This window comes from Crotalus tigris, unplaced genomic scaffold, assembly GCF_016545835.1.
Source record: "Crotalus tigris isolate CLP2741 ecotype Arizona unplaced genomic scaffold, ASM1654583v1 scf7180000020245.1906669, whole genome shotgun sequence".
NCBI lineage: Eukaryota > Metazoa > Chordata > Lepidosauria > Squamata > Viperidae > Crotalus > Crotalus tigris.
The window spans coordinates 74914-102122 of NW_024097926.1; the positions used below are offsets into that span (position 1 = coordinate 74914).

General features: G+C 47.5%; 1 protein-coding gene across 25 annotated transcripts in view; it reads right to left on the reverse strand.

The window, feature by feature from the left end:
- Positions 1 to 342: 342 nt before the first annotated feature.
- NRXN2 (neurexin 2) overlaps positions 343 to 27209 on the reverse strand; it is a 336186-nt gene continuing 309319 nt past the window's right edge. For 11 of the 25 annotated variants that reach the window (XM_039366158.1, XM_039366159.1, XM_039366175.1 and 8 more), the window contains 3 exons: positions 19753 to 20075; positions 11191 to 11269; positions 343 to 2569 (listed from right to left, as the gene is read on the reverse strand). In XM_039366158.1, coding sequence (XP_039222092.1) covers positions 1665 to 2569; positions 11191 to 11269; positions 19753 to 20075 — 1307 coding nt within the window. In that variant the 3' untranslated portion in view covers positions 343 to 1664. Of the gene's footprint in view, positions 2570 to 9275; positions 9634 to 11190; positions 11270 to 19752; positions 20076 to 27209 lie in introns of those variants that run through there. The other 14 variants (XM_039366166.1, XM_039366169.1, XM_039366165.1 and 11 more) reach the window with 4 other exon arrangements.

A 27209-nucleotide genomic window follows, 5' to 3' on the forward strand; every position in this document is an offset into this window, starting at 1 on the left:
TGTACATATATAAAGACGTATTTATAGATAGATCTCTGATTAGAGTTATCTATGGCTTTCTCTTCGCGCTGGCTCCTTGCCAAGTTTCTCTAGTTTTGGCAGAACCAGGAAGTTGGCTGCAGTCGAGGGGGGGGGGAGGGACCCTACCCCAAATCATACCTCTGCCCCACCGATCTTTGGGGAAACCTCCGTGGCGTCAACGATGCAGAACTGCTTGGCTCGAAGCCGGGCCTCCGGGCACGCTTGCATCCTCCTTCCGGCCCCTTGCCCCTTCCCGCCCTCCTCCCCCCCCCGGTTTTCACAAAAGCAAAACAAAGTTTTAAAAAAACCGACTCGTGGGTCTGACATTCTCGTTTCTTTTAACACCGTTTGGAAAGAAAGGAACACAATATAGCACCTTGTTTCCGAAGGGAGACGGAGGAAGGACGACGGCGGGAGGCATGGCCGATGACGGCGGGGCGTCGAAATCCTTCCGAACGCAAAACAAAACTCGGGGCAACGTCGGTCCCGCTCGGCTACGAGGGACACAGCGCCACCCCGACGTGGTTCACAATGGCATGGAGTTATGGGCGTCAAACCTATTAGAAATCCCCCCCCCTTTTTAATATATTAAAAAAAAAACCAGACTGATTTGGAACTGCCCCGTTTTTGGGGAACAAGTCGGGACCCTCCGGTTGATTTTGGGGGATCAGGAGTGTCCCCCAGGGAGAGGTTGGGCCGCCATCGCTCTGGTGCCTGGCTTTCTCTTGGCACTTCTCGGCTGCCCTCCCAGGAAATCAAAGCTTAAAGGATGAGAAGAAGGTGGGGTGGGGTGGGGGGCTGCTGGCCAGGCCAGGCCTGGGGTTAAACCAGGGCACATTTTGAAGAGGGAGGACAAGGAGGTGGATTTGGGGTCTCTGTCCCCCTTCTCATTTGACCAGTCCGGGCATCGGACCTGGGTCTGGCTGGGGATTTGTTTCAGAGTAGGTGGGGGTGGTTGGGTTGTGGTCAGAGGGAGGGAGGGACCCCCATTTCTTCCACCTCCATCAAGGGCCCAAGCTCTGCCGAGGGGGAGCACCGCGATCCGCCCGCCTGCCTGCCTGGGGCTGGCTAAGCATCATCCCGGCTGTAGTCCCACCTGGGTGTATGTGTGTATGTGTTTCTGGGCCCCCCACCCCTTTTTAAGCCTCCTCGTGCGGTCCAGGCACCATCCATCCCTCTTCCGGCCGAGTGGCAGCCCCTCCTTCAAACGGGGGGGGGAGGCTCCACTTGCCTTTAAAGTCTGCCTAGGGGAAGAACGACAACGATGACCCTACAGGGTTGGGAGGTCAAGGGTGGAAGGAGGGGATTGGGGGCCCTGTAAGCTTCTCGCCTCCACCGTCTTTCTCTCTATTGTTGCTTGTTTGGGGGGGGTGTCTTCCTGCGAGGGGAGGGCGCAAAAGGAGAACAAGATGAGCAAACCCAAAAGGGTGGGCGACACGGGGCCCGTTTGGAACAGCGGCTGCCTCCCCTGGAAGAGGAGGAGGCAGAGAGGCAATTGGGGCAGGTCTCCTCTCCAGAAAAGTTTTTTTGAGGGGGGGGGGAAAGAGATGCATGTCTGGATAGTCTCACTGCGTGCTGCCTTCGGGTGTGGGTCTCTCTCTGGTGCACGCAGGGATCTGGGGGGGGCAGGACAGGGGGGGGCCTCAGACATAATATTCCTTGTCTTTGTTTTTCTTGCTTTTGCTGGCCGTTTTGGGGGCCGCGGCCGGCTTCTCCTTGACCACCGTGCCGTTGCTCTGCGCCGAGTTGCTGATGTAGTTGCGGCTCTGGTCCACCTGGTAGGAGCCTTCGTCCCGGTTGCGGTACTTGTACATGGCGTAGAGGAGGATGAGGATGCAAAGGGCGGCGGCCGCCACGATGCCCACCACCATGCCGGTGGTGCTGCTGGACTCCCGGATGACCTCCACGGCGCCGGGGGGACCCCTCTCCCCGGGGTCGGTGGGGTTAGCTGTGGGCAGATTGTGGAAATCGGGGGAAGAGGTTATCACGGGGTACTTGGGCCGGTTGAGCTTGTCGGGCTCGAAGGAAGTGGCCAGAGGGGGGAAGTGTTCGGGGTGGGGCCGGAAGGGCTCCCGGTTGTTCATTTTGCCGGCGGGGATGCGGTGGAGCAGGGTGGGAGAGGTGGTGGAGGAGGAGGTGAGGAGGTCTGGGCCGGAGGGAGATCCCGGCAATCCTGTCCTAAGGTTGGGGCGGTATCCGTGGGGCTTTTTGGCAGCTCCTGCCTCAGGGCGGCCCATCGGGGTCCTATCGGTGACCAGGGGGAAGGTGGTGTAAAAGTCTTCGTCGTCGGTGGGGGGCAGGCTGGAGTCGAAGACCTCCCCGGAGGCGTACCCCGAGGCCTCGATGCCTTCCTCGCAGTCGCTGTCGTCTTGTTCGGCCAGGCAGGGGGGCTTCGGCTGAGCCGGGAGGGAGATTGTATCTTTGGTGGTCTCAATTACGGTTAGGAAGGGGCCAAAGGTGGGAGGCAGGGGAATAAAAGGAGAGCGCGTGGCGATTGGAGGGGTGTCTAGCGAGTCTTCGGTTATTATGGGCAAGACTAATTCACCTCCTAGAACAGAGAGAAAAGGGGGAGAGAAGAGAGGGGGGGGAAGAGGGTCAGCCCCGTGGCCAGGCCCCCCCCCCAGCTCCATACAAGACAGCACTAACCACAAGATACAGCTAGCCAAACCCCACTGACTCCATCCCTGGCAACTTCCCTTTTATTATTTTTTTTATTTTTATTTTTTTGTCTAGAGAAATCATAATCAAAGGAAAAAAATAAAAAATAAAACAAAGGATAATTTAAAAAGTCATTTAATCCGTAAAAAAAAAAAAGAAAGAAAAAAAGAAAGATTAAAACAGATAAAACAGCAGGATTAAGAGCAAGTCACACCCTCTCTGGCTGATTTCTCTTCCCATCCTCTTCGGCTAAAACACTAAAATATTCTTTCTCTCTCTCTCTTTTTTTTTTCCTCTTTTTTTTTCCCTTTCTGTTTTTTTTTGTTTGTTTGTTTAAAAAAAAAATAAGAGCAAACCACGGAATTCAGTCAACTTACATCAACAAATAGGCCGTGTGATATTAGCATGAAGAAAAAAAATTACAAAAAAGAAAACTAGGTAAGAATGCTTTTTGGACGAAAAAACAACTTTTTTTTTTCTTTTCGTTTCTTTCAACATCTCTCTCTCTGCATCTTGCCTTTTTGTTATTGTTATTATTTATTATTATTATTTTAAATTTTGCTTTCTTCTGAGATTCATTTCTGTGCTTTGGCTTTTTCATAACGGCACCCCCCCTTTGCCTCTTCCCTCCTCCCATACCCCCAAAAGACCCCCCCCCCAGGCCTTGTTGCCCCCCAGATCCCAATCACCCACTTTGATGTTCCAAAAACCAAAATCATTAGAGACGTGCAACACCCCCCCCCTTTTTTTTTTTTAGCTCTTTGCTAATTTGAGGATTTTAGCTCTAAATTGAGGCAACAATAGGACTTTGCAGAGAATCATCCAGGGCTGGGATGGCACAGCAAAGCTTTCCCTTTTCCAAATTGATCCTGGATCCAAAATTCCCCGTCTGGGTTTGACCTTCCTGGCCTGATGCAAAATGAGCTCAAAGTGGGTGGTTGGGATTGGGGGTGTGGGTGTTTTTTTTTTTTTTTTCTCCCAAGGAGGGGTGTCATAGTTTTCCCTGCATTCCTACGGGATCCCCCCCCCCCCGATAGGAAACAGATGACAAGAGGTCAGAGTGAAGAACCACCTCCTCAATCCAAGTTAAAAAAAAAAAACAACCAAAACCAAAATGAACTTGAAAAGGGAATCTGGGCTTAATCCAGGCTTGTTGCTATAATTAGGTGCAGAAAAGTGGATTTGAAGAACTTGTCTGTGTGTTGTGTGTGTGCATGTGTGTGTGTAAAAGAGAGAGAGAGACAGAGAGGGGGGGGGAGGGAGGGAGGGAGGGGGGACAGCCATTGTTCTGAAATGGTATAGTGATTTCTGCCTCAGCAGGGGGTTGGACTAGATGACCTTCAAGGTCCCTTCCAACTTATTATTATTGTTGTTGTTGTTGATCGTCGCACAGTCAGCCAGGTGTTCAGACTGGATTTGGCATTTTGTCTACCTATCGAGTCCTTACCCAGGACCTGGGATAGGCAGATTATTATAATTATTTATTATGGATCATCGCAGTCAGCCAGATGTTCAGACTGGATTTGGCATTTTGTCTACCTATCGAGTCCTTACCTGGGATAGGCAGATGTGGATGTTTGATGGTATTACAGGTATCGTCGCAGGATGGAAGCAATTCCTAGTAAGGCCGCCTTTTGCAATTGATTAATGGCGAATTTGTCAATGCCAATGGTGTTCAAGTGGTGCTCCAGTTGTTTTGGGATTGCACCTAAGGCGCCTATGACTATTGGTACTACTACCCTTGCTTGCTTTTGCCACAGTCTTTCTATTTCTATTTCTAGGTCTTTGTATTTTGTTATCTTCTCCAGTTCTTTCTCTTCTATTCTGCTATCTCCAGGCACTGCCACGTCCACTATCCAGACTTTTTTGTCTTTCTTATCGACAATTGTTAAGTCTGGGGTGTTATGTTGCAGATGCTTGTCTGTTTGAATTCTGAAGTCCCAGAGCAGTTTAATTTTTATTATTATTATTATTATTATTATTATTATTATTATTATTAAGAACGCCCCTCCTTTTTAATATGAAAACGGGGGGAAACCCTTCTTAAAAAGTTAGGCCATGGAACGGCAGGTTGTGAAGAAACAGGAGTGAGATTTAAGGTCACTTTGTTGATAATTCAGCATATTTCAACATCATTAGAAAGGGAAGTCCAATAAATAAGTTTTACTGGATGCATCCAGATTTATCTGGCCATTGTAAAAAAGATGTTGAGACTCTGGAAAGAGTGCAGAGAAGAGCAACTAAGCTGATCAGGGGGCTGGAGGCTAAAACATACAAAGAACGGTTGCAGGAATTGGGTATGTCTAGTCTAACAAAGAGAAAGACTAGGGGTGACATGATACCAGTCTTCCAATATTTGAGGGGCTGCCACAGAGAAGAGGGGGGTCAACCTATTTTCCAAAGCACCAGAAGGCAGGACAAGAAACAAAGGATGGAAACTAATCAAGGAGAGAAGCAACCTAGAACTAAGGAGAAACTTCCTGACAGGGAGAACAATCGATCAGTGGATAAACCGATGTGTGGAAATGCTCTTGCAATAACCAGATTTATCTTGGGTTGGGCACAATTGTGCCGTTCCTAAGAGATCTTCAATCTAGCTTTCTCTCTGCAACGGGGCAGCCAGGGGTCTTCAAACTTGGCCTTTTTATGACTTGTGGACTTCAACTCCCAGAATTGAAGTCCCAGAATTGAAAGCTGTGGAATTCTGGGAGTTGAAGTCCACAAGTCATAAAAAGGCCAAGTTTGAAGACCCCTGGCTGCCCCGTTGCAGAGAGAAAGCTAGATTGAAGATCTCTTAGGAACGGCACAATTGTGCCCAACCCAAGATAAATCTGGTTATTGCAAGAGCATTTCCACACATCGGTTTATTTTGTGCTAAAATAAACTGTGTTTTTATCTCCATCATGGGTGTGTCACAGGTACACAATGCTCGGAAGCCTTTGCATGTAACACACCGAGCATTTCCAAGCGGGGGGAAAAAAAACAGGATTTTCATAGAGAGCAAGAAGGGAAATAACGGGCTGTGTCTGAACCCCTTTTGTGTTCCTAAAATCCAGGCTACAAAATTCAGAGCAGCACAACATGACACCGTTTTGGGCTGCATCTTAACCCCGAAACGGTAAAACCACGGCAGCATATTTTGACAAGGCCAGCTGGCCTAAATCTGGCAGGACATTTAAACAGGTTTTGAAACAGATTATAATTATGCATAATTTTATTCCTTCACTGAGTTTGCACAGCACCATTTGCTAGGTCGATTAAGTTAAAAGGTTAAATGGAATTAACCCATTTTAGCTTAAAGCAGAAGCTAATCAAATGGGCTGGATTGATTAAACTTCAGGAACCTGAGCAGATTGTGGAAGTTGTGCGGATGAAAACCGCGCTGGCTACAATGCTTGTATGGGTGGCACTCCGAACAAACAGAAACGAGGCTGAACAAACTGACATAGGATAACTCAAGATGCAACTCACATGGATAAAGCATCAACTCTGTTTTTGCTAACCTTCCTTTGATCTAAATTTGAATATTAGTGGATATGGGCCAAATGTTAATTCTTCAGCTGCTTGGTTTTTTTTTTCTCTCCTACGATTCTATTTTTAAGGTAGCGTTTTAGAGTTTTTGTATGCGTTTCACAAATCATATTTCAATTGGTTTTTAGGGATTTCCCCCCCTACAATATTTGATGCAATGGCTTGTTTTAGAGCAACAAAGATGATTAGGGGACTGGAGGCTAAAACATATAAGGAACGGTTGCTAGAATTGGGTATGTCTAGTTTAACGAAGAGAAGGACAAGGGGGGACATGATAGCAGTATTCCAATATCTCAGGGGCTGCCATAAAGAAGAGGGAATTAAGCTATTTTCCAAAGCACCTGAAGGCAGGACAAGAAGCAACGGGTGGAAACTAATCAAGGAGAGAAGCAACTAGAACTAAGGAGAAACTTCCTGACAGTGAGAACAATTAATCAGTGGAACAGCCTGCCTCCAGAAGCAGTAAATGCTCCAACACTGGAAGTTTTTAAGAAGAGACTGGACAGCCATTGGTCCGAAATGGTGTAGGGTTTCCTGCCTGAGCAGGGGGTTGGACTAGATGACCTCCAAAGTCCCTTCCAACTTTATTATTATTATTATTATTATTATTATTATTATTATTATTATTATTATTATTATTATTATTATTTGCCCACAATAACCTGAATTGATGTTAATTAAAGAAACAACGGACCATCCCCTCCGGGGAAGCAATCACAGTTAATATTCTGACTGATATACTTTCCCAAAGATGCTGCACAACTCTTTTAGGCGTGAAGCAATCCTCTTTTGTGCTTTTTAAGTAGTTTCAAAGGTGAACTAGAATACTGTAGATTCATTTTCAATAGGGAGGATATGTAAAGACGCCAGAGGTTTGGGGTCAAGAGGATGTAATTGCTGTCTTCCCAAAATTTGGGCAGGAATTCATTCGTCCGGGATAGAATAATGACTTCTGCCATGGGCAGAAGGGGGTTGATCTAGAAGACCTCCAAGGCCCCTTCCAGCCCTAGGGTTCAAGGATCTAATAAAGGAGAATATTTGCAACTCAGGATTGACATGAGGGGTCCTTGGTGCTCTCTGAGCTGTCTTGTTTTCTTGCAGACATTTCGTGACCCAACTAGGTAGCATCATCAGTGCTAGGAGTGTAGTGTGCTGTCAGTTTACATTCTACTGGTTTGCGATGTCCGTGAGACAAATGACAGCAAACTGCACTCCTTACTAGCACTGATGAGGTTACCTAGTTGGCTAATGAAATATCTGCAAGAAAACAAGCAAGCTTGGAGAGCACCAAGGACCCATCATCTGGGATTTGTCAAGGATGAAACTTTGGCGGCTCCGTGCCTCTGCGTTTCAACTTGCCTTTAGAGTAAGGGGGGGGGAGTGTTGCTTCCGAGTGGGTTAGATCAGGTGTCTTGGTGGGGAAGGGAGGGGCAGGAACCTTTATGCGTGCATGTGCAGAGAAAACTAATGTGGCTGTGCGCCGCGAGCATGCATGATCCACAAATGGGGCTGCTAGCACTGGCACATGGCTCAGGGCTCAGCTACAGCAGTGCCAGTGCAAGGGGAGTGCGCGCACTGGCCAGCCACACACACAGCCCATAGGTTGGGCTCCTCTGGGTTAGATGGAGAAACGAAACTCCTACGATTCTGCTGAAGACCATGAGAGCCTGAAAGCTTTTCAAGGACACCATAACAGGTGTGGATTTGAAGCAGACGGTTCCCATAACAAAGTGAACTCGTTTATATAGACTACGTAAGATGTTGGGGCTTTGGCTGGGAAAGTTATTGTTGAAGTCTATGAATTGGTGGAACCTCAGAGTTAGTTTTTGCTTCAATATCATCATGCAGTGTATTTAATAAACTGTAAGATTTTCCAAGATGGAATGAGCCTGGAGTTTTATTTGGATTCTCGAGCTGGATGTTGACAGGATCTCTCCAGGGGAGAAATGCAGGAAGACAGGTGACACCAGCGCTTCCCTATAGGTTAGAGAACAATTCCCATCGGCTCCAGAAAGGTGCGTTCTCCCTATCTACTTGCCGGGCGGTGCAGGGCAAACAGTCCCCACACACGTGTGCGTGCCTTGCACACCCCCCCCCCAGCAAGCTATTCCCCGCGGTTAGGCAGTGAGTTCATTAAGGAAGCCTCCAGCTGCAGAGTCAAACTGGGCTGGGCTCGGATGGCAGGCAGGGAAAGGTGTGTCAGACTGGGTGGCAACACACAAGGGCAGCTGGAGAGTAAGTGAACGGTGGCTCACTCGTCCGCCTGCTATGATGAACAAGCCTGCTTTTCACCCCAATTAAATGTCACCCATTTGCAGATTCCTACCATCTCAATCTCCCGCGTGCCTGGGGGAATGCTGCAGAAAACCTCATTTGCTGTTTAACAAGCAAGAACTGAGACTTTAGAAGGAAAGTCCACCTGGAATTATCACTTGATTGCAGCTGTTTTTTCTGATTAGCTGGGTTCTCACAACTCATTTTACGAGGACAATTAACAAGCCTAGCTGTTGGGGTAGGGTTAAAAGAGGGTTGTTTTGGAGGGTGTTTTTTTTTTTTTTTAACCGAGTGTCACAAACCCAACCTGGATTGGGTGAAACCAGGAAAGAGATGAATGGGAGGCCTAGGTTCGGTGACATGCAAATCTCGTGACTGCCCTCCATTTTGGAAAATGGGTTGTGTGAATTAGAGGCCCAGTTTAAAAGACTAATTGCCTCCAGAAATCGTAGACGCTCCATCATTGGAGATTTTTAAGAAGAGGCTGGGCAGTCTCTTGTCTGAGATGGTCTAGGACTAGGTCATGGGTAGGCCACCTTGGCTCTTTTATGACTCGTGGACTTCAACTCCCAGAATTCCTGAGCCAGCCACGCTGAGGGGAAAGGGAGAAGTTTCCAAGCTGAGCTATGCTGGCTGAGAAATTCTGGGAGTTGAAGTCCATAAGTCACAAAGGGGCCATAGTTCCCCCAGGCTGGCTGAGGAATTCTGGGAGTTGAAGTCCATAAGTCATGAAGGGGCCATAGTTCCCCCATGCTGGCTCAGGAATTCTGGGAGTTGAAGTCCACGAGTCATAAAAGGGCCAGCTTTGAAGACCCCTGACCTATGCTAGAATGGTGGTGATAATAAGTGTATCCATGTTCACATTTTTTAAAGCATGAGAAAGCCTTGTTAGAGAGTAGTTATTTATTTATTTATTCACTTTATACAGCTATCCATCTCAAATCGGTGACTCAACTCCTGACACTGGAGTGGGAGGTGGACTGGATGGCCTCCAGGTTTCCTTTCAAGCCTTGCATTTTATGTTTCTATCACTGTAGAAATGTCCAACAGCTTCCATTCTACTCTATTTTTAGGTGGAGTTGGAGGATGCTTTTATTCCACAAGATCTTTCCTGCTTGATCTTTTATATTTCAAAGGTAAGGCCGGCGTCTTTTACAAAAAAAAAATATATATATCATTGTGTCTTTTAATGCTTTTGCTTTTGAAGTTTTCTGCCTTCTTTGATCTTTAAATATTGATGGAGCCATCTAGTTTTTTGGTTTTTTTTTTGCTACTGTTGCAACATCATTATTATTGTACTTATTGTCAACCTTGGGAAAACGATTTTTTTAAAAAGCAGAATACTATTAACACGGGTCCCGCGAACTGGGTGCTTTCGCCCGCCTTTCCGCTTTTCAGTAGAACTTGAAGGCTAAGGACTAGAAGTTTGATTTTTAAAAAGAGAGACCGCCGCCGATGGACGGGACCCTGGGTTCTGTGTGTCAGTGATGTAACTGCAGCAGGCAGAAGAGCACCTTGTTGTGCACATAGGTGAATCTTTGTGTGTGTAAAGAGGGAAGAGGAGAAGAGAGGAGAGGAGAGGGGGGGAGGGAAAGGGAATAGAAGGAGAGGGGAAGGGCAGGAGGTTTGAAGGAGAGGAGGAGAGGGGAGGAGAGGAGAGAGCGGAAGGGAAAGGGTATAAAAGGAGAGGAGAGGAGAAAGAGAAGGGAAGAAGACAGGAGAGAAGGAAGAGAGGAGAGGAGAGAGGGAAAGGGGATAGAAGGAGAGGAAAGGAGAGGAGAGGGGAAGGGAAAGGAATAGGAGGAGAGGAGAGGTGATAAAAGGAGAGGAGAGGAGAGGAGAAAGAGAAGGGAGGAGGAGAGAGGGGAAGGGAAAGGGGATAAAAGGAGAGGAGAGGAGAAAGAGAAAGGAAGAAGTGAGGAGAGGAGAGGAGAAGAGAAGAGAGGAGAAGAGAAGAGAGGAGAAGAGAGGAGAAGAGAAGAGAGGAGAAGAGAAGAGAGGAGAAGAGAGGAGAGGAAAAGAGAAGAGAGGAGAAGAGAAGAGAGGAGAAGAGAGGAGAGAAGAAGAGAGGAGAAGAGAAGAGAGGAGAAGAGAGGAGAGGAGAAGAGAAGAGAGGAGAAGAGAGGAGAGGAGAAGAGAGGAGAAGAGAAGAGAGGAGAAGAGAGGAGAGGAGAAGAGAAGAGAGGAGAAGAGAGGAGAGGAGAAGAGAAGAGAGGAGAAGAGAAGAGAGGAGAAGAGAGGGGAGAAGAAGAGAAGAGAAGGGAAGGGAAGAAGAGAGGAGAGGACAGGACAGGAGAGGAGGAGAGGAGAAGAGAGGGGAGAGGAGAGGAGAAGAGAAGAGAAGAGAGGAGAAGAGAAGAGAAGAGAGGAGAAGAGGAGAGGGGAGGAGAGGGGAGAAGAAGAGAAGGGAAGGGAAGGGAAGAGGAGAGGAGAGGGGAGAAGAGAAGGGAAGAAGAGAGGAGAGGACAGGACAGGAGAGGAGGAGAGGAGAGGAGAAGAGAGGAGAAGAGAAGAGAATGCAGGGAGGCAGATGTGGTGCCCAACTGCTACTGGGGGTCCCGGTTTTGCCCAAAAAAGTCCCCTGCTTGAGTCTCTGCACACAGAGACCCCACCAACTCATCCCTGGGCTTTGGGCAAGGCTGGGGCAGTCCCTCCCCCTCCTGACTTGGGGGTGTCCCGGGGCAGCGAGGTTGGAAAAAGACCCACCGGTACTCGGCTCACACTCCTCCAGGTCCTCGTCATCGCTGGGACACTCGGCCGAAGCCACCAGCAGGTCGTCTGAATTCTGCAGAGAGGGAGAGAAAGGGCGGGCGGTCAGCAAGGGGGGTGGGGTGGCGATCCACAGGGCTACCGTTTTTTTTTCTGCAACACAACAACTTGGTAAGGTAGGCCGGGCTATGAGACACTAGCCCAAAGGACCCCCTGCCTAACGCAGAATGAATGGCTGTCCAGTCTCTTCTTAAAAACCTCTGCTGATGGGAGCACCCCCAACTCCTGGAGGCAAGCAGTTCCACTGGTTAATTGTTCTACCAGGAAATTCCCCTTGGCTGAATCTCCCTCGGACCAGCCTCCCCCCCCCCCGGTTGCTTCTTGTTCGGCCTTCAGAAGAGACAGGAAAGTCACCTGTCTGAAATGGTAGAGGGTCTCCTGCTTGAGCAGGGGGCTGGACTAGTACAGGGGTCCTCAAGCCCCCGTCTCTGGCAAGCCAGAAATTGGTCCGTGCGAACAAGCAAAGCCCCATCTGCGGGATGCAGGCAGCACACGAAACCCCCCCCCCCACTCCCCGGTCTGCGGAAAAGTCTCTCTTTGTGGAACCGGTCCCTGGTGCCCAAAAGGTTGGGGGCCGCTGGACTAGAAGACTTCCAAGATCCCTTTTAACTCTGATAGTCTATTCTATTCTGTTCTGTTCTATTCTTATTCTGTTCTATTCTATTTTCTATTCTATTTTATTCTATTCACTTCATTCTATTCTATTCTATATTCTATTCTTTCTATTCTATTCTGTTCTGTTCTTATTCTTTTACTCTTCTAATTCTGTTCTATTCTGTTCTGTTCTATTCTTATTCTGTTCTATTTTCTATTCTATTTTATTCTATTCACTTCATTCTATTCTATTCTATTCTTTCTATTCTATTCTGTTCTGTTCTTATTCTTTTACACTTCTAATTCTGTTCTATTCTTATTCTGTTCTTCTATTTTCTATTCTATTTTATTCTATTCACTTCATTCTATTCTATTCTATTCTATATTCTATTCTTTCTATTCTATTCTGTTCTTATTCTTTTACTCTTCTAATTCTGTTCTATTCTTCTATTCTATTCTATTTTCTATTCTCTATTCTATTTTATTTTATTCTATTCACTTCATTCTATTCTATATTCTATTCTATTCTATTCTTTCTATTCTATTCTGTTTTATTCTCTTCTACTATTCTAATTCTGTTCTGTTCTATTCTATTCTGTTCTATTCTATTCTTTCTGTTCTATATTCTATTCTATATTGTATTCTGTTCTATATTCTAATTCTAATTCTATTCTATTCTATTCCAATTCAAGTTTAGAATAGGTTGACTGTGGCAGACCCTGCTCTCTGTGGTAGACCCTCAAGTACTCAAAGACAGTTATCATGTGCTCCCGGGGTCCCAATCTTTCTCTTTGATAATCTAGACGTACCTAGTTCCCTTAACTATTCATGTTTTAGGCTCCAGGCCCCTAAGCATCTTTGTTGCTCTTCACTGCACTTTTTCTCGGGTCCCTTTTTCTTAATAATGTTGACCAGAATTAGACACAGTATTGTGGTCACATGATTAAAAAAAAAGAGGCTGAGATTCTGGGAGGGCCTGAATCCGTGGAAGGTGCTTCTAACAGAATATTTTCCGGAAAGAAGAAACAGGAATCTGATCAGACCCAACCAAGACCACACTAACCTCCCAGTCTGCAGCTTTATTTTGGGCTTACGGGGAAGTCCTCGACATCCGGCCACAATTGAGCCCGAACTCTCTGTTGCTAAGTGAGATACTGGTTAAGTGAGTCCCCCCCACTTTATGACCTTGCTTGTCATAGTTGTTCAGTACGCTTGTTAAAATCAGTCACCCGGTTGTTAAGTGAAACTGGCTCCCCCATTGACTTTGCTTGTCGGAAGGTCGCAAGAGGGGATCACGTGACCCCCCCCCCGGGACACTGCAACCGTCGTAAGTACATGTCAGTTGTCAAGAGTCCAAATTTTGATCAGGTGACCACTTAGAAAGGCCTGTAAAGCACTGTGAAGCAGTATATAAGTCTAAGTGCTAGTGCTATGTGTGGGTGTATGTCCTGATTTAATTCAGATTTTGTCAATCTGGAGCCCTCTAGATAAGCTGACACAATCGGAAGAGAATGGCCTTAATCTGTCTCAGCTAAAAATCAACCAGACTCAGGAGCAATTTTATGTCATCTTTCCCTATCTCTCTCTCTCCCTCCCTCCCTCCCTCCCTTCCTTCATTTCTCTCCTTCCTTCCTCCCTCCATCCCTCCCTCCCTTTATTTCCTTCCTTCCTTTCTTCCTCCTTTCTCTTCTTCCTTCTTTCCTTCCTCCCTCCCTCCCTCATTTCTCTCCTTCCTCCCTCCATCTTTATTTCCTTCCTTCCTTCCTTCCTTCCTTCCTTTATAGTGGTTAGAATGCAGTATTGCAGGCTAACTCTGCCCACAGTCAGGAGTTTGATCCTGACCGGCTCAAGGTTGACTCAGCCTTCTGTCCTTCTGAGGTCAGTAAAATGTGGACCCGGATTGTTGGGGGGGGGGGGGGAGAGAAGATGCTGACTCTGTAAACTGCTTAGAAAGGCTTGAAAAACACTGTGAAACAGTATATAAGTGCTAGTGCTATCTTCCTTCCTTCCTTCCTTCTTTTATAGTGGTTAGAATGCAGTATTGCAGGCTAACTCTGCCCACAGTCAGGAGTTTGATGCTGACCAGCTCAAGGTTGACTCAGCCTTCTGTCCTTCTGAGGTCAGTAAAATGAGGACCCGGATTGTTGGGGGGGGGGAGAAGATGCTGACTCTGTAAACCACCTAGAAAGGCCTGAAAAACACTGTGGAGTGGTATATAAGTTCTATTGCTATTGCTAGTAGTATTCCAGACCTGGCATTGCAAATGTTTCCCTTAGCAACATAAATTTTGGGCTCAGTTGTGGTGCTTTAACTTGAGGACTGCCTGTAATTTTAAATTTTAAATTGTTCTTCTGTTTGTAAGATGCCCAGAGACCCTTGATCAGGGTGACGGCCGTCATATACATCTAATCAAATTAATTAATAATAGATTGGAAACCACAGAGGAAAAAAATGCAGCTCAGCAGATCTGGCGGAGCTCCTAGGCTGGTTCCAAAACATGTTTTTTTTGGAAAGCCAAAGCAAGATTTAAAGGCCAAAGATAGCTGGGTTCACCCTACAAGATACAGGTAGTTCTCAACGTACGACCACAACAGAGGACTGGAATATAATATAGTATTAATATTAGTATTAGTGTAGAATTAGTATTAGTATAGAATTAGTACTAGTATTAGTATTAGAATAGAATTACAGAATAGAATAGGAATACAGAATAGAATAGAATAATGGAATGAAGAATAGAATAGAATAGAATAATGGAATGAAGAATAGAATAGAATAGGAATATAGAATGGAATGGAATGCAAAGCAATGGAATGGAATAGAATAGAATAGAATAGAATAGAACATGAATATAGAATGGAATGGAATGGAATGGAATAGAATAGGAATATGGAATGGAATGGAATAGAATAGAATTGAATAGAATAGAGCTGGAAGGGACCTCAGAGGTCTTCTAGTCCAACCCCCTGCTCAAGCAGGAGAACCTATACCATTTCAGATAAGTGACTGTTTTAGTCCTTTCTTAAAAACCTCCAGTGATGGCACACCCACAACCTCTGAAGGCAAGTTCTTCCACTGGTTAATTGTCCTCATTGTTAGGAAGTTTCTCCTTAAATCCTTGATTAGTTTCCATCCACTGGTGCTTTGGAGAATAGTTTGACCCCCCTCTTCTTTGTGGCAGCCCCTCAAATACTGGAACACTGCTATCATGTCTCCCCTGTTTCTTCTTTTCTCTAGAAAAATATCTTGCAAAGAGAATTTAGATATTGGAGCAAGGCAGGGGATCGAATGCAACCATCTATCTGAGCCTTTTCAGGGTTGCGATTCTAAGGAGGGAGATCTCATGAGGGTTCCCCCCCCCCAACACACACACCTGCTGCTAGCAAAAACCCAGCCTGGTGGAATTGCAAACTCAAGGTTTTTGCCCTGGATCCATTTGAAGGGAGGGCCAGGTGTTCTGTTCACCTATTTTAGTGAATCGGATGCAGCTCTAGGGGAAGCTCTCATTCACACTCCCATTTTTAAAACCCAATTTAAAATTTGTTTGTTTTTTTTAAACAACCCAATTACCCACTTTTGCGCCAAAGTACTTATTTATTTAAGCGCCTCGGCCCGATTACTCCCAAAGGCATGTAAAAGAGGGTTATGTCAAAGCACATTATAGAGGAGATTAAAAATAAAAACTCCCGTGGATTAAAATGACAATGGCTGGCTGCACCGTTCACTTGGACGAGGGCTATGGAGCCTGTTCGTGGCTGCAACGTCGGGTAAATATTGTAAGGTACTCAAAAAGTAGCAAAAAACGGGGTTTGGGCTAATTACAAAGATGAGTAAGAATAAAATGAAAGTGGTGATAAATGGGCTGCCTGCCGAAAAGGGAAGCGGCGAAGGTGTGACAAGCAGACAGATTGAAGATTGCTCCATAATGGCACTTGTCAAAACAACACGCTGTTTGTGTGTGTGTGTGTGTGTGTGTGTGTGTGTGTGTGTGTGTGTGTATTGAAAATGCTGTCCTGGGGAGGCCCATCCAAGTCTTGCAAAACGGCTTGCAAAAATGTTGCAAAGAATAAGAATAGAATAGAGCTGGAAGGGACCTCGGAGATCCTCTAGTCCAGCCCCCTGCTCGAGTAGCAGACCCTATATATCAGTGGTGGCGAACCTATGGCACGGGTGCCAGAGGAGGCACTCAGAGCCCTCTCTGTGTGGGCACGAGCGCCATCGCCCCAGTCCTAGGCCTTCAGCTGGGTTTTGTAAAACCTTTTCGCTTTAGGCCTCCACCGCCGTGTACAAAAAAAAAAAGGTTCAATCAGTCAGTCAATTTCAACTTCTCGTGGGAAAAAAAAAGATCTTGCAAAGTTGGAAGCGATTGATTGAACTTTTTAGTCCCACCCAGTCTGCCGCTACCACCGCAGCCATGCCCACCCAATGGGCCACACCCGCCCGGCACCCGACGATGCATAAGTGGGTTTGGGGTTGCAGTTTGGGCACTCGGTCTCTAAAAGGTTCGCCATCACTGTCCTATCCCATGGCTGTCCAGTCTTTTCTTAAAAACCTCCAGTGATGGAGCACTCACAACTTCTGGAGGCAGGTTGTTCCACTGGTTAATTGTTCTCACTGTCAGGAATTTTCTCCTTCATTCCAGGTTGCTTCTCTCTTTGATAGTTTCCATCCATTGTTTCTTGTCTTGCCTTCAGGTGCTTTGGAGAATAGCTTGACTCCCTCTTCTTTGTGGCATACTGGAACACTGCTATCATGTCCCCCTTCTTTTCTCTACATTGGCCATACCCAAATCCTGCAACCGTTCTTCATATGTTTTGGTCTCCAGGCCTTTAATCATCTTAGTTGCTCTTCTCTGCACTTTTTCGAAGTCTCAACCTCTCTTGTGTAGCATGCTCACCAAAACCAGATGCTGTATTCCAGGTGTGGCCTTACTAAGGCTTTACAAAGCGGTACAAATACTTCACGTGATTTTGATTCTATGCCTCTGTGTCTTCTTTTGAACCAAGATTGACACCCCCCCCCCCCCAGAAACACTAATGCCACTAATGTGTCTGCCTATGTCTGGGTATAAATACAGCCCTTAAAAAAAAAATGGCACGACAGCGGTCTCATGACAGCTCTGTGTGGACCCCCTGCAAAACAGAGTAACAGGCTAAGATGGCGAGGAGTCGCAATAACAGAACAACAGAGTTGGAAGTGACCTTGAGGTCATCTAGTCCAACCCCCTGCTCAAGCGGGAGACCCTAGACCATTTCAGGCAAATGGCTGCCCAGTCTCTTCTTAAAAACCTCCAGGGATGGAGCCCCCACAACCTCTGCAGACAAGTTCACACAAGGACGCACACCGGGATGCCAGGAAAACTACTGAGGATCGACTGAGTTGCAGCTGAGATGTTTTAAGAGATTGGAGGAATCTATTCATATATTGAAATAACTGAAATAATAGTTAACGAGAGAAGCAACAGATTCTGCAGGTCTCTCCTCTCCTTAAAAATACAGAGGAAGGCTTATTGCCCTCCAAAGCTGAATACGACACTGCCCGCCATCTCCCAGTGGGACAGTCCATTAATCCTTGGAGTACAGCCAGTCCTTGACTTACGGCCATTTATTTAATGACCGTTCGAAGTTGCAACAGCACTGAAAAAGGACTGATGCCCAGTTCTCCCTTTTGCAACCGCACGGTCACATGATCAAAATCTGGCAAACCGTCCTCTCTTTACGATGGCTGCAGCATCCCGGGGTCCATGGGATGGCCTTGCCCTCTGCGACCTTCTCAGCCGGCAAAGTCAATGGGGGTGGGGGGTGGGTGGGAATTCTGGATTTGCTTAAGAGCTGCAGAGATTTGCTTCAGAAACCGTGGCGGAAAAGGGGATAAGGATCCCTGGAGCGCCACCTCACTTAGCCATGGGAATTCCAGTCCCCCAGTTTCGGTCATAAGAGGAGGACCATTTGCATGCAGGGCTGGGAAGCGGGTGGGGGAGAGGCTGAAAACTCCCCCAATGAAGGATGGGTGCGGATGGTGTGTGTGTGTGTGTGTGTGTGTGTGTGTGTGTGTGTGTGTGTATGCTGCTATCTGGCAACACTGCTGTTTCAGGGGACGGCAAGGCCATTGCAAGCCATGAAGCATTTCCGGGGGGGGGGGCGGCCCTGTCCGCCAGCTGCAGCACGCCCCCCCCTTTCTTGCAAGCTCCCTCCTCAGCCTCAGCCTTCCCAGTTTCCCCCCCTCCCGTCCTCTTCTCCCAAAAACCAGGACAGCCTAATTGCTGCTGATGCAGTTGCCGTGGCAACTGCAGGAGGAGGATGTTCGCTCCCCCCCCCAAAAAACCTCATCTTGCTATCAAAAGAAGGAAAGCCGAAACCATGTCTGGGAGAGGCCGGGCGGGGTTGTGTGTGTGTGTGTGTTTGCAACAGCTGCAAAGCGGGGGGGGGCAACCCCCCAGCCCCCTCCCCAAAGGATTCCCCAAAGATCACCCCAGCAGGATCATCTGGAGCTGGAGGAAGGAGATCTTATTTACATATTTGGTTTTTTTTTTAAAGACTTTTTCTCTCCACGCTGCTCTCCAAAGGCTGGGGGGGTGGGGTTTGTGAGGACCCCCGTGGGGGGGGTGCTCAATTGGGCTGGGGGCTTTCTGAGACCGCACACTGGTGTCTTCCCGGGCCCAAATAAATAAGCTTTAAATGGAAAAGCATCAATCGCCGTATTTAAATTCCAGCTTGGTCAGAAAAGGATTCTGGCAAAAAATAATAAATACATCCAAAAATGGGGGGGGGGGCGCAGAGAGTGGGGGATGCGCTGCCAGCGGAATTTAGGAGTGAAAAAACTGGATTTTTTGGATCTGTTTCTCCGCTGCGCTGACTCTCAGATGACCATTTCCTGGGCTGAACTGCAAAGGTCGGTTGGCAATGCTGCCTTTCTTCTTCCCCCCACCCCGTCCTGCCCGGCCCCTCTTGGCACGGGGAGGGGGGAGCCCCCAGGGGTTCGCCAAGTGGGGAAAGCGCTGGCTGAGATGGGTCCCCCAGGGGCAGCAGGGTTGAAGTTTTGCTGCAGCTTTGTGGTTTTTCTCCTCTGGTGTCTCCTGTGGGGTTTAGGCTTCCTTCCCGGAGATCTGGCTGCCAAATTCTCTACGGGAACATTTGCAGGGGGTGGAATTTGGCTCCTGACCCCCCTCCTGTCCTCCTTCCTGGCCCCAGGCCTCCTGGATCCCTTCCTTCCTTCCTTCCTTCCTATATCCATCCATCCTTCCTTCCTTCCTTCCTTCCTTCCTTCCTTCCTTCCTTCCTTCCTTCCTTTCTCTTCTTCCTTTCTCTCCTTCCTCCCTTTCTTTCTATTTCCTTCCTTCCTTCCTTTCTTTCTTTCTATTTCCTTCTTCCTTCTTCCTTCCTTCCTCCCCTTCCTTTTCTTTCTATTTCCTTCCTTCCTTCTTTTCTTCCTGTTTCCTTCCTTCCTTCATCCTTCCTCTCCCTTTCTCTTCCTTCCTATATCCTTCCTTCCTTTCTCTCCTTCCTTCCTATATCCTTTCCTTTCTTCCTTTCTTTCTTTCTTTCTTTCTTTCTCTCCCTTTCTCTCCTTCCTTCCTTCTTTCCTTTCTATTTCCTTCCTTCCTTTCTTTCCCTTTCTCTCCTCCCTCCCTCCCTCCTATATCCTTCTTTCCTTTCTATTTGCTTCCTTCCTTCCTTCCTTCCTTCCTTCCTTCCTTCCTTCCTTCCTTCCTTCCCCTTTCTCTCATCCCTCCCTCCTATATCCTTCTTTCCTTTCTATTTCCTTCCTTCCTTCCTTCCTTCCTTCCTTCCTTCCTTCCTTCCTTCCTTCCTTCCTTCCTTCCTTCCTTCCTTCCTTCCTTCCTTCCCCTTTCTCTCCTCCCTCCCTCCCTCCCTCCCCTGCCGCCCCTCCCCTTGTCCCACTAACCTGAGTGATGCTGTCCCGCATGGTGGGCGAACGGCCACGCCGCGTGGTGGTGGTGGCCATGGTGGTGGTGGTCTCCATGATGGTGGTGGACATGTCCGCCAGCAAGGTGGTGGCCGTGGTCTCGGTGGTCATGACGGACGGCACCTCGCCCACCAGCCGCAGGTTGCCCTCCACCTTCACGTTGGGGTCGCTCTCGGCGGCCAAGGAGAGGACCTTGAGCCCGTTGTAGTACAGCCCCGAGACCTGGCCCTGGAAGGGGCGGCCCTGGTCGCGGCCCCCGATTTTGATGGCGGCCTGGCTGTTGAAGATGGTCAGCTGGCGACCTGCCGGGAGGAGCCAGAGAGAAGCAGAGAGAGAGAGGGGGGAGAGGAGGTGAAAAGGGCGCTCGGCCACAGCATCCCAATGCAAGAGCTGGCAGGGGGGGGTCAGGCTAGGCGGCCCCCCCAGCGCTCTCCCCGTCTGCGCCAGGCTTCCTCACATTTTGACCTTCTGACCTTGTTCCACACCTGGCCCCGGACCCTCCCCTGAGCACTTCCCCGAGCACATACGACAGCCTGAACCCTACGCTGAGCATTTACGCTGTGCCCCCAACGCCCCGGCCAGGGTCCCGCTAACCAGGCTTAGCATGTCGTTCCAATGCAGCTAGCAGAACCCTCCGATGGGGACCGGGTGGGAATCCAGCCACCACCTCCACCTGCTCTTCCTTTCTGCCAAGTGCTACTAACTCCAGGTAGCATTTGCATCTCCAGTGTCCTTATTCATCTCCTGAATGGTCTTCCTTCCTTCCTTCCTTCCTGCCATCCCTCCTCACTCTTCTCCTACCTTTCCTTTCCTTTCCTTCCTCCCTCCCTCCCTTTTTTCTTTTCTTCCCTCCTCACTCTCCTACTCTTCTTCTCCTTCCTCCCTCCCTGCCTTTCTTTCTTCCCTCCTCACCCTCTCTCCTACCCTTCTTCTCTTCCTTCCTTCCTTCCTTCCTTCCTTCCTTCCTTCCTTCCTTCCCTTCCTTCCTTTCTTCCCTCCTCACTCTCCTACCCTTCTTCTCCTTCCTTCCTTCCTTCCTTCCTTCCCTTCCTTCCTTCCTTCCTCCCTCCCTTCCTGCCTTCCTTTCTTCCCTCCTCACTCTCTCCTACCCTTCCTTCCTTCCTTTCCTTCCTTCCTTCCTTCCTTCCTTCCTCCCTTCCTTCCTTCCATCCATCCAAGCCTCTGGGCCAAGCAGATGGGATGCCCTCCCTCCTACCTCCACCCCAGGTGACCCCAGAGACCTGGAGCTGCCCATCTGCTGTGGGAGTGAGGAGGGCCCTCTCCAGAGGTCTGGCAATGTCCTTGACCAAGCCTGCGGCCCACAGAACCCAGCGCCATCGCTTTTTGCTCACCTCCCCTTTCCAATTAATGGGGTGAAGTGGGTCTGCTGCCGTGTCCAGCCTCTCTTGTTTCTCCATCCTTTCTTCCTCCCCTTCTATTTCTCTCTCCCCTCATCCCCTTTCTGAAAAAAGGTTCCTGCTTCCCCTCTTCCCCCCCCCCCGTCACTTTGCTGAGTCTCCCCTGGAAGAGGACTTAGCAAGAAAGTTCATAAAAGGGGTCAAAATGCACTTAACAAATGTTTCGCTTAACAACAGGAATGATTGGGCTCGACTGTGGTCCTAAGTCAAAGACTACCTGCATTAGTGCAGGTTCAAATTAAGCTCCGCCCCTTTCCCAAGCAAAAAATTTCCCCTTCCTCGCCTCAAAGAAGTTAATTTGGACTGGGGATTTTTGGAGGACAAGTTACAAAAAAAAAAAGATTCTTTGCTCAAGTTTATGCATCACAGATTTTTTTCTTTTCTTCCCTTCCGCTTCTTAGAACGGCTAGTTCTTGACTTACGACTAGAAGCGACTATGGAATGTTGGTCGTACGTTTGGGCGGTTCTTAAGCAGGTCATCACATGACCACACCCGATCTTACAACCGTTTTTGCATGTTATCCAACTGGCCTTTGCCCCAAAATTGTAGTCGTGGGATTGTGGGGCTGCCCCAAAGAAGAGGGAGTCAAGCTGTTCTCCAAGGCGCCTGAAGGCAGGACAAGAAGCAACGGATGGAAACTCATCAAGGAGAGAAACAACCTAGAACTACGGAGAAACTTCCTGACAGTGAGAACAATTAACCAGTGGAACAACCTGCCTCCAGAAGCGGTGAATGCTCCAACACTGGAAGTTTTTAAGAAGAGACTGGACAGCCATTTGTCCGAAATGGTGTAGGGTTTCCTGCCTGAGCAGGGGGTTGGACTGGATGACCTCCAAGGTCCCTTCCAACTTTACTATTATTATTCATCATCGCACAGTCAGCCAGATGTTCAGACTGGATTTGGCATTTTGTCTACCTATCGAGTTCTTACCCAGGACCTGGGATAGGCAGATGTGGATGTTTGATGGTATTACAGATCTCGTCGCAGGATGGAAGCAGTTCCTAGTAAGCCTGCTTTTGCAGTTGACTAATAGCAAATTTGTCAATGCCAATGGTGTTCAAGTGGTGTTCCAGTTATTTTGGGATTCATCATCATCATCATTATTATTATTATTATTATTATTAAATGTCCGTAAACCTGAGCCAGTTGTCAAGCACCCAAAATGTGGTCACATGATGGTGTGTGTGTGTGTGTGCACATGATTCCCCTCTTGTGACCTTCTGACAACTGTGTCACTAACTTATCGAACTGTGGCGATTCATTGAACAACTGTAGCAAGAAAAGGGATAAAATGGGGCCAAAAGCTCACTTCACAGACGTCTCGCTTAGCAACATAAATCTGGGGCTCAGTTGTGGTCGTACGCCGAGGAGTACCTGTGCTTCACCAAGCCTAGACTTTGGGTAAATATTCTTGTGCTGTTCCCCTTTACACCGAGCAACAAGAATTCTTCCGGGCTTCAAACCCCCCAGATGTTGCTTTCGGACGCGTTAGATGGCAGAACCGTCAGCAAACTCAAATCTGTATTTTAACGCTTCTCCCGGAACACCCTGTACGCCTGCAGCTTTTTAATAATCCTGCTGCGTTTACTGCTTCCTTTTCACCCCCTTTTCTGACTGACACTAATGTTTGTTTGTTTCTCCCATTCTCTGACACGTCAGATCCATTCAAAAGCAGCTCCATCCTGGCGTCCCGAGGTTCAAAGAAAACCATTTACTGGGATTCCTGGTTCTGGGAACAGGATGCGTTCTTAGCCTGTGTCCATCCAGGGAGTTGTAAATAATAATAATAAATCTCCGGGATCTCTTGAAGCCCTCCAGGGGTGCAATTGCCATCCTGGCTGGTTTGGCTTGGTGCACTTAAAGGAGTGAGCTTATTTCCAACCCCTGAATGATGATAAACAATTCTGAGTTTGCCTATCCTCTCTTGGTGACTACATGAGCCCTCCTGCAGGGCTCTTGACATGCATTTTGGAGTGGATTGCCCTGTCTCCCTTCTTCCTGGGGCTGAGAGGGACTGACCAAAGGCAAGACTGGAATTCAGGCCTCCCAGTTTTCAACCGAGCACCTTTGAGTACTACTCCAAGCTGTAATAAATTTCATAAGTTAAAGATACGTTCCTCAAATGTTAAATCTCAGCTGTTCTAACCCATATAGTCCAGTTGTGGGTTTTTATGCCCTTCCTTCCTTCTTTCTTCCTCCTCCTCCCAGCACTGATGATGTTCCTTAGTTGGGTCATGAAATGTCTGCAAGAAAATTGCCCAGCTCAGAGAGCACCTGGGACCCCACTGTCTGTCCTTCCTTCCTTCCTTCCTTCCTTCCTTCCTTCCTTCCTTCCTTCCTTCCTACCTTCCTTCCTACCTTCCTTCCTTCCTTCCTTCTCCTCCTCCTCCTCCCAGCACTGATGACGTTCCCTAGTTGAGTCATGAAACGTCTGCAAGAAAATTGCTCAGCTCAGAGAGCACCTGGGACCCCACAGTCTGTCCTTTGGACCCCACAGTCTGTCCTTCCTTCCTTCCTTCCTTCCTTCCTTCCTTCCTTCCTTCTCTTCTTTCCTTCTTCCTCCCTCACCTCCCTCCCCCTCCTTTTCTTCCCCCTCCCTCCCCATCTTCCTGTCTTCCTTCCTCTCTTCCCTCACTTCTTCCCCCTTCCCTCTATCCCCCCTCCCTCCCTTCCCTTTGTTAGTAGGAAAAAAAATCCCTGCAAAGGCAGGTAAGAGGGAAGGTCTTGCCATATTTCCTACTGGGCAAAAAGTTAGGAGGACTCAAAAATTTCTTCAGGTAATAAAGCAAAGACTAGATCCGTGGTGGCGAACCTATGGCACGGGTGCCAGAGGCGGCACTCAGAGCCCTCTCTGTGGGCACGTGCGCCGTCGCCCCAGTCCTAGGCCTTCAGCTGGGTTTTAGAAAACCTTTTTGCGTTAGGCCCTCCGCCGCTGTGTGCAAAAAAAAAAAAGGTTCAATCAATCCGTCAATTTCAACTTCTCGCGGGGAAAAAAAAGATCTTGCAAAGTTGGAATTGATTGATGGAATTCTGGGAGTTGAAGTCCATGAGTCATAAAAGAGCCGAGGTTGCCTACCCCTGGTATAGGGTCTCTATGGAGATTCTTAGTCCTCCAGGTTTTGGTTGTCCCAATGATGCTTTTTCACAAGGCAACTGGACTTTCTTGTTTTTCTTTGAAGATGTTTCGCTTCCCCTCCAAGAAGGTTCTCCAGCTCTAAGCTGAAGAAGCTTCTTGCTTGAGAAGTGAAAGGTCTTCAAAGGAAAACAAGAAAGTCCAGTTGCCTCGTGAAAAAGGTATAGGGGTCTCCTTCTTGAGCATGGGATTGGACTAGAAGACCTCTAAGGTCCCTTCTGTTACTCCATGACTTTTAAAATTTCAGAGGCAGTTTGCAGAAATAAATGGGAAACCCGTGTCCAACGATCGGCAGAAACTCGGTGCTCCTGTTTGCAAATCCTACCAAACTTTGGCATTTGCTGTGTTAATAATAATAATAATAACAACAACAACAACAACAACAACAACAAAGTTGGAAGGGACCTTAGAGGTCATCTAGTCCAACCCCCTGCTCAGTCAGGAAACCCTATACCATTTCGGACAAAGTCTCTTCTTAAAAACTTCCAGTGTTGGATCATTCACCACTTCTGGAGGCAGGTTGTTCCACTGGTTCGTTGTTCTAACTGTCAGAAAATTTCTCCTTAATTCCAGGTTGCTTCTCTCCTTGATGAGTTTCCATCCGTTGCTTCTTGTCCTGCCTTCAGGTGCTTTGGAGAATAGCTTGACTCCCTCTTCTTTGGGGTAGCCCCTGAGATACTGGAAGACTGCTATCCTGTCCCCCCTCGTCCTTCTCTTCGTTAAACTAGACATCCCCAATTCCAGCAGCCGTCCCTTATATGTTTTAGCCTCCAGTCCCCTAATCATCTTTGTTGCTCTTCTCTGTGCTCTTTCTAGAGCAATGGTTCTCAACCTTTCTAATGCCGCGACCCCATAATACAGTTCCCCATGTTGTGGTGACCCCCAACCAGTTATACATCACCGAGTGCCAGGGGCATGGCCAAAGAAAAGGGGGAAAAATGGCGGACAGCCTTGTTTGGTGACCCCCGTGAAATGGTCGTTCGACCCCAAATGGGGTCCCGACCCACAGGTTGAGAACCACTGTTCTAGAGTCTCAACATCTTTTTTACATCGTCCTTCCAGTTGGGGATAATATGTAAATGCCCAGATGTTTTTCCTGTCCTGCAATTTTATTTTATTTTTTTAACTGTGATCAAGTGGTATGAATTCTCGCACATTTGAGCTGGGAAATTTTAAACATGCGAGCAAGAAGCCTCAATTCCATTAAAGCACTTCCCTCTAAAGCCAGAGGGAAAATCTCTCCCCAAGATTTTAGCAGGACACAATGGCCCATTTTTTTAAAAAAATAAATAAGATATAACCATTTCCCCCATTTTTGGAGTGTGTGTGTGTGCACAACACAGGTGGGACAGAAGCTTGAGGCCTTGCAACGTTCCTAGAACTATGAAAAACAAGCAGAAATCATTGCTGTCCAAATTGGCTCAGTTTTCCCAGGGTAGAAAAGGGATGTGTTTGGAAAGGGATGTGGGAATGGTTTGGGAAATGGACGCACCCCAAAGGCTGACCCTGGCTCTCTGCACCCCAAAAACGTGGCCCCATCCTGCATACCCCCCTCGTGACAGAAAGAAAAAAAAGTACACGGAAGAAAGTGCTGTTTTAATAACAATAAAGAGTTACTCACATACATTTATCCTCTGCGTTTCCTTTTATTCTCCACATTCCTTCTCCATCTTTAGGACCCCCCCCCAGCCCCCCCTTTTCACAACCCTCTGAATTTCTGCTGCTTTTTCTTCCTTTTTTTTTTTTCCTTCTCTCATTTATTTTTTGTTTGGTTGGTTTTTTTTTTTTTTTTTTGGTTACTCGGATGCTTTAGAAGTCCCTTTAATTATATTTTTGTTGGTTTGGTAACTACAGCCTGTTTAAACCATCAAGGCATCAACATTAAAAAAATATACATTTAAAAGGTCCCTTTTTCCCCCGCCGCCCCCCCCTTTAGAATAATCACTTGCCGATGATTGTTAAGCCATTTGGAATTTAGCGGTTAAAAAAGCGGTTTAGTACTTTGGTTTGAGTTAAAAAGCACGTTAAAAGTGTGATTAGATGGTTAAGTTATAATTTAGAAATGATCTTTCTGTTCTTTGGGTTTTTTTTGTTTTTTTTTTCTGCTTTGCTCATTCCTTCCCCGCTGAGTTTAAAGTGTTAAAGGTGCAGCTCTCGCCCCAAATGGGTTAGATGCGTCGTTCAAGAAATTTAATGAACAGAGAGATTTTGTTAAGCTTCAAAACTGGTGAGAAGAGATAAAGAGGAAGATGATGGTGGCCACGTGACTTAGGGAAGCAGACCAATATGCTGACCTCTCGGTGGGGAAAAATTCAGGGAATCCCCTCTAAGAGGAATTCCTGCTTCATCCCACACCTTCCCCCACCTGCTTACAAGTCCCTGTGTCCCTTTTTCCTCTTTTCCTGCTCAGCTGACCACCTGATGTCTGGGCAGGTGATTGATGCTGAAGGAGAGGCGGTCAGTCCAGGGGTAAACATCTCTCGCTGCAAGTCGCCCAAGTCACAAGAGGGGAAAACGGTCCATCAGAGCTAAAGGCAACCCAGCTTGTGATCTCAGCAAGGCTGGGAGAGGAAGGCCTGAGAAGAAGGAACATTTGGGGGTCTTGTGAAGCCTTGCAAACAAGCATTTCTCAACTTCGGTAACTTTCAGACGGGTGGACGTCAACTCCCAGAATTTCCCAGCCAGCAGGCTTTAAGACGGCTGAACTTCAACTCCCATAAATAAAACAAAAACTAAACGAACCAGGGGTATAAAATGGGAGGTGGGTTTGTCAGCAGCAAATGGGACAAAAAGCCTGGCTGGGGAATTCTGGGAGTTGGTCCACCAGTCCAAAAGTTGCTGAGGTTAAAGAAATACTGCTTTAGAACAAGGTTTCCAACAGAG